Genomic DNA, 10,426 nt, shown 5'->3' on the forward strand with positions numbered 1-10,426 from the left:
TCCTAGAAACACAGGAACAACTTAAAATGATCCCAGAAATAGTAGAAGACCTCAACAAATCATAACAAGTACTCAAATTGAAATAGACATCAAAAACTTTCCTAAAATGGGAAGTCCATAATCAGATAATTTCACAGATGAATTCTCCTAATAATGTAAAGTAGATCTAATAATAATCTTGATCAAACACTTCCAAAAACTGAACAGGGAGGAAGGCTATCAAACACATTCTATGAAGCCAAAATCACCCTAATACCAAAGTCAAAGAAAGATATTACAAGAAAAGAAAATTGCAAGTCAGTCTCCCTAATGAATATTGATGTAAAGTCATCAGCAAAATACTTTTTATCTGAATCTAAAAATGCATTTAAAAATTACACATCAAGCAAGTAGATGTGGCTTAAGTGACTGGGCTTCCACCTACCATATGGGAATACCCACGTTCAAGTCCTGAGACATTCTGGTACAGCATGTCTACGTGGTGAGCCAGTGCCTGCATGGTAAGTGCCCACATGGTGAGAAAGTGCCTGTGTGGTGAGCTGGTACCCATGTGGGAAGCCATGCAGCAAAATGATGATGCAACAGAAGAGAGACAAAAGGAATAATCAAAGCAAGATGCACCTGAGTTGGTGCAGGTGAAAGTGAAACTCTCTCCATATCAGAGGTCCCCAGGATCGAATCCTGGTGAATCTTACAAGAGAAAACAAGAAGAGAAGACAACAAGAGAAATAAACATGAAAAATCCCATAGCAAATGGACACAGCCAAATCACAGGGCAGGGGGTGGAAGAGAAGGAAAAAAATTACACATCATAACCAATTGGGTTTTATACCAGGTATGAAATGGTGGTTCAACATAAATCAATCAGTGTAATCCACAATATTAAAAAATTGAATAGAAAATTGCATCTGAATAGATGTAGAAAAGGGATTCACCAAAAGACAACATTGATTCTTTTTTTTTTTTTAATTTATTTTTTTTATTGACTTTGTAATAATATTACATTAAAAATATATATGTGAGGTCCCATTCAACCCCACCCCCCCCACCCCACCTCTCCCCCCCCCCCCCCCAGCAACACTCGTTCCCATCATCATGACACATCCATTGGATTTGGTAAGTACATCTTTGGGCACCTCTGCACCTCATAGTCAATGGTCCACATCATGGCCCATACTCTCCTCCATTCCATCCAGTGGGCCCTGTGAGGATTTACAATGTCCGGTGATTGCCTCTGAAGCACCATCCAGGGCAGCTCCATGTCCCAAAGCCTCCACCTCTCATCTCTTCCTGCCTTTCCCCATACCCATCAGCCACCATGTCCACTTTTCCCAATCCAATGCCACCTCTTCTATGTGGACATTGGATTGGTTGTGTCCATTGCACCTCTATGTCAAGAGGAGGCTCAGATTCCACATGGATGCTGGATGCAATCCTCCCACTTTCAGTTGTAATCACTCTAGGCTCCATGGTGTGGTGGTTGTCCTTCTTCAACTCCATCTTAGCTGAGTGTGGTAAGTCCAATAAATCAGATTGTAGGTGCTGGAGTCTGTTGAGGCTCAGGACCTGGCTATCACATTGTCAGTCCAGAGATTCAAATCCCCTAAATATATCTTAAACCCCAACGTTAACTGCACCTCCAGCACATTAGCATGAAAGTCTTATGAAGGAAGATCCCATCTGAGTCCAGATTCATCACACATAAACACCAGTTCCAAAAAGGGGCCATCTGACCTGGTAGTTAACCCCATCGGCCATGACCATAACTCCCATGGGTCTCTTTAGCCCTCGAAGGAACCGATATCTGGGGGTTGTATCTGCTTTATCTGTCTCTCTGACTCTGCTCAGTTGTGCATGAGGGCAATCCTTCTGCCAGCCTCCAGACTCTTTTTTAGAAACTCGTAGCCATATAAACTCATTTCTCTTTTCCATTTCCCCCTTACTTTAGTTCAAACAGCATTTTAAAGTCATGTTATTTTATGTAGACAGGGATATTCTGCTGATCCACATTGAACCTTCCGTATAAGGTCATTTTCCAGTTGCATCATCAGTTGGTAGTTGATAGTGGTCCCTCGGTGCCAGGGAGGCTCATCCCCGGGTGTCATGTCCCACGCTGGGGGGAAGGCATTGCATTTACATGCTGAGTTTGGCTTCGAGACTGGCCACAGTCTCGAAGCCAAACTCAGCATGTAAAGACAACATTGATTCTTGATAAAAACAATCCAAGAGTTAGGAATAGTTGGAAATATTCTCAATATGATAAAGTGCATATATGAAAAACACACAGCTAATGTTGTACTTCAAGGGTAAACATGAAAGCTTTTCTTCTGACATCAGCAATAAAACAATAAGTTCCATTGTCTCCACTCACATTCAATAATATGCTAGGAGTTCCAGCTAGAGCAATTAGGCAAGAAAAAGGAATATAAGTCACCCAGGTATGAAAGGAAGAAGCAAAACTTTCCTTACTCAATGGTGTTATGATCTTTACTTAGAAAATTCACCACAAAACTACTAGAAATAATACACTATATAAGCAAAGTGGCAGATTTACTCTACAAAATTCGAGTGTTTCTGTATACTATAATGAGTAATCTGAAGCAGAAGTCAGATAAAAAAATTCCACATTGATTCCTTTTCTTTTCCTCCCTCTATCTCATTAGACTGTGTTTTGTGTGTTTCTGAATGTCTTTTTAATATACCCTATGAATTTATCAAGGTTCTCTAGGGAAACAGAATCAATAAGAGATATCTGTCAGTAGTAAAAGACTTATCAGAGTCTCTCATGCAGCCCTGGGGATGCACAATTTCAAGTTCCACAGGCACACTGAAACCAGGATTTCTGATGAAAGTTCAATGAAGATTCTTGACCAGTTCTGGGAGACTTTGGCTGTCCAGAGATAAGCTGGGAAATTCTCTCTCAATTCTGGAATCACCTCCCCTTTTAAGGGATTCAACTGACTGAGTTAAGCATCACTCACTGCTGATGGCAATCTCCCTGACTGATGGAATTATAACCAGCTATCTATGATTTACCACTGCAGTAAAGTCAATGGCGACTGAAGTCCATAAATACCCCTATATTACAGTTAACCCAGTGCTTGCTTGACAAACATCTGGGGACAATTACCTGGCCAAATTGACCCAATAGTCTAACCATCACACCCTACATACATGCCCTGGATAACTCCCTCCCAAGCATGTGACCCTATCAATAACACCCCACACCAGAGTTCCTACCCTGCCATAGTTGAAACAATCTGTGGTCTAAAACTTCTTCAAAAATGAAGCCTATTGTATTGCCAAATTCAAATAATAGGAAAATAAAATAGTAATGATAGGTTTAAAGTTCAGAAATAGAATTTGATTTTGGAGATTTGACATTGCCAATTGCATGCTTTTGTCCTGAAATTCAGTCATACATACTGCATACTGAATGGGGGCAACAATAGTTTTTACAAGCTTCTTCCAATCCCATGGGCACATCTGATACTCTATAGCTACATTGCCCAAGATATCCATGGTGAAATTACTATATGGTCCATTCTCATGGATGCTATGATGGATCTCCTGCTATACTTCATAAGGCAGGGTTTCAAACCTTTGTTGTCTGGCAACTACTACTGCTGGAAAAGCACTGATATCTCCCTTTTTTACTGCTTCTTTAGGATATTCTTCCATGATGGATGGAGTGGTTGTGGAAATTCAGTTGGAATATTTGAAGGGATAGCATCTAATGAGGGTGGGACTGGAGGAGGTAAGTCATCCAGAATGTTTTATCCCCTGGATCCTCTGGGGCAGGTGCTGGAGGTGGTAGTGGCAGTTGTATTGATAATTTTATGAGACTCCAGATTCTGTCATGGAGAAGCAGAAGGAACCCCGGGGGCCTAGCACCTCTGCCTCCTGGAAGGGGTATGGAGAGGATACAGGGCTGTACAAACCAAACTCCAAGACACCAGGGTGGCAGACATTGGCACTTTGTCCCCCTGCTCATATTTCTTCTTCAACTGACATCCTATCTGCTCCAATAGCTTTTAATCTAGGGTTCCCTATTCTGGGATATAAAGAAAGAACACAGAAATGGTTTGTAATAATTGTAACCAATTGACTTTCCTTAATTTGATGGTTTTAAAAAGTTGTTGCAAAGTATGCAGATATACCCATTGCTTTTTGGGAAGAGAATTTCACTTTTTTGGTGAAGAATATTGCCCATATTGCTCTGTTGATTCTAAAGATGTGGACAGTTATTCCACTGTTTGCTGTCCCTTACATTGGGATGAGAATGTAGTAATGGAAGAAATTGTAGCATTGATGGGAGAAAGTGGACACGGTAGTTGTTGAGGAAAGGGAGAGGAAAGAAGAGGTGTGATGTGGGGGCATTTTTGGGACTTGGAGTTGTCATAAATGATGTTGCAGGGACAGATGCTGGACATTATATATCCTGCCATTACCCACTGATTATACTGGTGGAGAGTGTAAACTACAATGTAAACTATTATCCATGTGGTGTAGCAATGCTCCAAAATGTATTCACCAAATGCAATGAATGTGCCACAATGATAAAAGAGGTTGTTGATATGGGAGGAGTGGCTTGGGGTGTGTGTGGGGTATATGGGAACCTCTTATATTTTTTAATGTAACATTTTTTGTGATCTACGTATCTTCCAAAAAGTACAATTTAAAAAAGCAAAAGAAAAAAGCAAAAAAATAATAAAAAAGAATGTAGTCCAAACTGAAACTGCTTCACATGTTGATTTCATAGTCTGGTTATTCAGATTTTCCTCACATAGGGCACCACTTGTGGTAGTGGTTGGACGACTAATTTGTCCAGCAAGTTAGTGATGGCACAAGAAATCTACACTTAAACACAGTTAAGTGGCTGGGTTTTGTAATTAATTAATTCCTCCCTATATACAGAGAGGCACTAATATAAATATATATATTTGGGGGGGTGGCTTTTGCCCAAGAATTTTTGGGTTAGACTTCAGAAATTTGTATTTCATATTGTAATGTCTGAGGCAATGTTCAGAGGCAGGGTGGCAGGACTGGACAAGCTGTTTCCACTGAATGTTGATGCCTGAACAAAGATATACAAATCTTCACTACTCTGTTAGTGAAGGGTTTATGATTAGGGGAAGGGTTAAAGTGGATGGAGCTGTTTTAAACTAAAGGACTTTTGCACAAGTGATAACAAACAAAAGCATTTGTGGCTGTTTCCAGCTCCCTGCTGTTAGTAGCAATCATTCTTTTTTTTTTTTTTTTTTTTTTTACTGGTAACTATAGGCTACAAATTATCTTAGCTGTATTGTTCCTATTTATCAACAAATTCTTAGCATCTTGTAGTTGGAGAACTTTCTTGTACTTATAGTATTAACCACAATCCTCATCTACCACCAAAATCGTTATTTTATACAACCCCTAGATTACCCTAATACTGCCATTCAATTAACATTAACCTCCCTAGACTACATCTTTCAACTACAAACTCAAGTTATAAATAAGCAGCGTGTGTAATAGTCATTATAATGTACTAATATCAATCTATCCTTTACAGTATATTTACAATTGACCTTATTAAATATTCTACATACATTCAGTATCATCTCCCCTTCTTAACCAGCATTCTGTCTCCCATTAACCTATACTCTATAAGGCAATTCCTTAAGTTTACTAATTGTATTTAGTCTATATCACTTAGAACATACAATATTCATCCTTTTCTCTTATTTCACTCAACATAATATCATCAAGGTTCATCCTTGTTGTCACATGAATCCTGATTTCATTTCTTCTTACACCCAAATAGTATTCCATAGTATGTATATATCACATTTTTTATCCATTCATCAGTTGATTGGCATTTAATGTTTCCCACTTTTAGCAATTGTCATTATTATCACTATGAACACGGGTGTGCAAATATCTGTTAACATCCTTGCTTTCAGTCCTTCTGTATATATTCCTAGAAGTAGGATGGCTGAGGCAGAAGGCAGTTCTATATTTAGCTTCCTGAGACACCATCAAATCATCCTCCTCAGAGGCAGCACCATTAACATTCCCAGCAACAGTGAAGGAGTGTTCATATTTCTCCACATCCTCTCCAGCACACATAGCTTTCTATGTTTTTAAGTTATCATTATATAAGGCAAGAAACATTATCTCGTTGTACTTTTGATCAGCATTTCCTAATTGCTAGTATTGTGGACATCTTTTCATGAGCTATATTGGTCATTTGTATTTCTTCTTAGAAAAAATGTCTATTCAAGTCTTTTGCCCATTTTTAATTAGGTTTTTTTTATTTCTGTCATTAAGTTATGTGATCATTTGATATAACATGGAAATAAAACTCTTGTTGTTGGATATGTGGTTACTGAAAATTTTCTCCCATTGAATAGTCTCCATTTTCACCTTCTTAAAAATTTGTTTGAAACACAAAAGTGTTTCATTTTGAGGAAGTCTTAAGTCCTATTTATCTATTTTTTCTTTCATTGCTTGTGTTTTGGGTGTAAGGGCCAAGAAACCACCACCTACCTTGAGAACTTAAATTAACTCAAAATAGGTCAAAAACCTAAATGTAAAAATCTAGAACTATAAAACTCCTAGAAGAAAATATACAATCATAAATTCTTTATCCAAGCAACTGCACCCTGCCATAGTTGAACCCCTCTGTGAATTTTTGCAGGAATACTTTTGTTTACACATATTTCAATTTATTTTAGCTCATATTTACTAATAACTTCACCTATCAGAATAATGTATTGGAGGATCATTTCTCCAGAAATTTCCCATAAGGCCAATTATCAACAATTAACAAGTAATAAAGCATGCCTGTTAAAACACAGATGAAGACATAAGTAGTATTAAATATAGAAAATACTTTAAAAGTTAAAAACATAAGAATTACTTAATTTTGCTGAGCAGAATTTCTATACTTTTTATTGTTCATGTGAGCTAGTTCTAACCACTTAATATTTTGAAATTCAGAGGTGCTTTATTGATTATTAAATATGTGCTACAAAATGAAATAGATGGATATTTTGACACCCATCTGTATTCTGTACAGCTGGCTGAAAGTGGAATTATAAGGGAGTATAAACTACAATGTAAACTATAATCCATGTTGTGTAGCAGTGCTCCAAAACATATTCATCAAATGCAATGAATGTGCCCCACTGATGAAAGAGGTTGTTGATGTGGGAGGAGTGGTGGGTGTGGGGAGTGGGGGCATATTAGAACCTCTTAACTTTTTAATGTAACACTTTATGTGATCTACGTATCTTAAAAAAAGATAATAAAAGATGAAAAGGAATCATTGTGAAGTAAAAATAGATTTATAAAACAAATAATGTGGAGCGATGAGACATACTTATATTACAAAATTGAAAATAAAAACTACATATGTTCATATATATAACCGATATCTTAAATTTATAAGAATAATGGACTAATGACTTTTAATTAATAAAGAGTGAATATATATCAGTCAATGTATGAAAATATGAAGTCCAGAAATCATGCAAGGATAAAGCTATATTGTTTTCCTGAAGAACATTATAAGGCACATATGCATTTTAGTGGTATCATACATAAATAAATAATTGAATATTTATTATAATTCTAATGAGATCCACTTTTCATTTAGAAATGTATTTTTGAAATATTACACTGTAAAATAAAGTAACTCAACTTTTCCGGCAATCTGTGTTGCATACAAAGAGCCTTATATAAACAAACATAATATATGCATAAATTTAAAGGGTTGTCTTAAATATACATAACTCATAAAATTTATTTTTAAATATATATGAAGAAAAAATATGCTTTGACTATTTTTACTTTTGAATATATATCAGGAAGAAAATTCCATAGGAATTGGGAATGTTATTAATAAAAACATATATGTGTGTGCATATATTCATATATACACATATATCTGTACATATCTAACCATCTATATGTATATATATATTTCTATACAGATGCCCTTTAGTTTCTTAGGGTGCCCTAACAAATACCTTGAAATACTTTGGCATAAATAGTGAAAATTTATTTGCTCATGGTTTTATGTCAGGAATATGTCCAAATAACGGAACCATGAAAGTGATACTATCTCACCCAGCTCTGTGGTGTTCTAGGGCCGGTTTCTGGCAATCTTTGGTTTTATTTTATCACAAAGCAAGGAACATGGTGACATCCCCTGTTGTATTCCTTCTCCCCAAGTTCCAAGAATTTCATCTTCTGGATATTTAGACTGTGGCTTTCTGTCTCTCTTTCTTAAATTCATTTTCTTACACAAGTCTCCAGTAAATGGAAAAATACGCATCATGATTGATTTGGCTTACACATTAACAGAAGTAACCTCATTAAATAGTCCTAGTTACAATGGTTTGACACCCACAAAATGGATCAATGTAAAGAACATATGTTTTGGAGGTACATATAGTTCCAAAGCACCAGGTGCATAACAGATATGCATATATATATATAAGAAAAATATACTTATATATGCATATATGTGAGGGTAGATGCATATATATATATGAAAGGACATAATAATGAAAAGTATTTTATTTGATTACTATATGTAATACACAAAACTACTGTAATTGATTGGGTAATATTTATTAAATAGAATAATAAAATGTGAGTCCCTAGCAGTTAAAAAGCATATCATTTCAAAAGTAAAATGAGAACAGAAGGAAAATGTGTATTTCTGTTCCTACTAGAATTATATATTCCTAATTAAATGTTACCTTAAGGGTTGCAAAATTTAAGTTAATAGCAATTTTTTTACAAATGTTTATTTTAAAATTATGTCGCAATATTAGAATACCACTATTTAGGAAAATAACTGTAAAACTCAGCCTAAGGTCCTTCTTCCTGAAGTTTTGTATCTTTCTTATTTTCTAATATCAAAATATATTTTTCTCTATTGTTTGATGATACTTCAAATTTTGACATGTCTTTTCATGTAATGAATTCTACTTATTAATTCCATACTTATTAATTCCATGAAGCCCAAATAAGTCTCAGCAGGAAGAAGTACCTAATCCCTTATGATTTTACCAACAATAAGATGAAGTAATTTTCCAAGAGTAGTCTCCAGAACAATGTTGGTTTGGGTACTGTATGTTGTCTCTTTTCTTTTTACTCATCCCTTTCATATATTAGATCCATCCTTTCTTGTCTTACTCTCAATTAATAAACAGAATTTTGCAGTTTTACTTTCCCAGAATTTTCCTGAGGGCTGCAGCCACATCTTTGTTCCGAAGACTGTAGATGAGAGGGTTGAGCATCGGAGTGATGATAGTGTAGAAGAAAGACACAACTTCATCCTGCTCAGCAGAGTGATAGGCTTTAGGGAGAAAGTATTTAAATATTGCAGTTCCATAAAAGAGTGACAGAACAAAAATATGGGAGGAACAGGTTGCCAAAGCCTTTCTCAACCTTAAGTTTGATTTCAGTCTCAAAACAGTAGAAAATATCTGACCATACGAAGCCATAATGGCAGACATAGGAATGAGGAGGAACACATAACCACTAATATAAAGTCCATTTTCATAAAGAGAAGTATCACCACAAACAAGTTTTAGGAGAGCCGGAAACTCACAAAAGAAATGATGGATTTCCCGGGAGGCACAGTAAGGGAGACTCAGTGTATATATGCCATGGACCACAGAATTGAACAGAGAACCCAACCAGGTTCCTGCAACCATGAATGCGCAGATTTTAGGACGCATGACAATGGAGTAACGGAGCGGGTGACATATAGCCACATAGCGATCAAAAGCCATGACTGCCAGGAGAAGGCACTCAGCTCCAATAAGTGTCGAGAAAAGAGTGAGTTGAATTCCACAGTATATAAAGGAAATAGTGTTCTTCCCAGACAGAAAATCAATGGCTATCTTAGGGACAAAATTTGAGCTATACAAGAGGTCCATGATGGAGAGTTGGCTGAGAAGGAAATACATAGGTGTATGGAGTCGAGAGTCTAACCAAATGAGAATAATCATCATGCAATTGCCAACAATAGTCACAAGAAATACCAAAAATATGAAAGAGAAGAGGAGTTCGGGGGCTTGAATGTGGTGAAATAGTCCTAGAAGAACAAAGTCAGTTCCAGTAGTCAGATTAGACCATCTCCCCATTCTCTGCTTCCTTTTTCATTATCCTGGATAGATTAGACAAAAATCTTAGTCCCGCCATAAATTGGTCCAACCCTCATTTTACAATGTGCCAATTTTATTCTCTTCCCTACTTGTATGATTATATATATAATGTGTTTCTATTATTTTCAATACTATCTCTTTACCACACATATTTCTCTTTACTATTACAATGTCACTGTATGCTGATTAAAATAGTTTAACCAAAATTATCCAATTTGTTATAATCTCAGTATTTTAAGGAAATACATTTAGGCTCC

At 36.2% G+C, this 10,426-nt stretch overlaps 1 protein-coding gene across 1 annotated transcript; it reads right to left on the reverse strand.

Moving 5' to 3' along the window:
- Positions 1-9,221: 9,221 nt before the first annotated feature.
- On the reverse strand, positions 9,222-9,794 carry LOC101443364 (olfactory receptor 2AG2-like). Its single transcript, XM_004460176.2, has one exon. The coding sequence runs from the start codon at positions 9,792-9,794 to the stop codon at positions 9,222-9,224; it is 573 nt and encodes a 190-aa protein (XP_004460233.2).
- Between the last annotated feature and the right edge of the window lie 632 nt (positions 9,795-10,426).

Source organism: Dasypus novemcinctus, chromosome 30 (assembly GCF_030445035.2).
Source record: "Dasypus novemcinctus isolate mDasNov1 chromosome 30, mDasNov1.1.hap2, whole genome shotgun sequence".
NCBI classification, from domain to species: domain Eukaryota; kingdom Metazoa; phylum Chordata; class Mammalia; order Cingulata; family Dasypodidae; genus Dasypus; species Dasypus novemcinctus.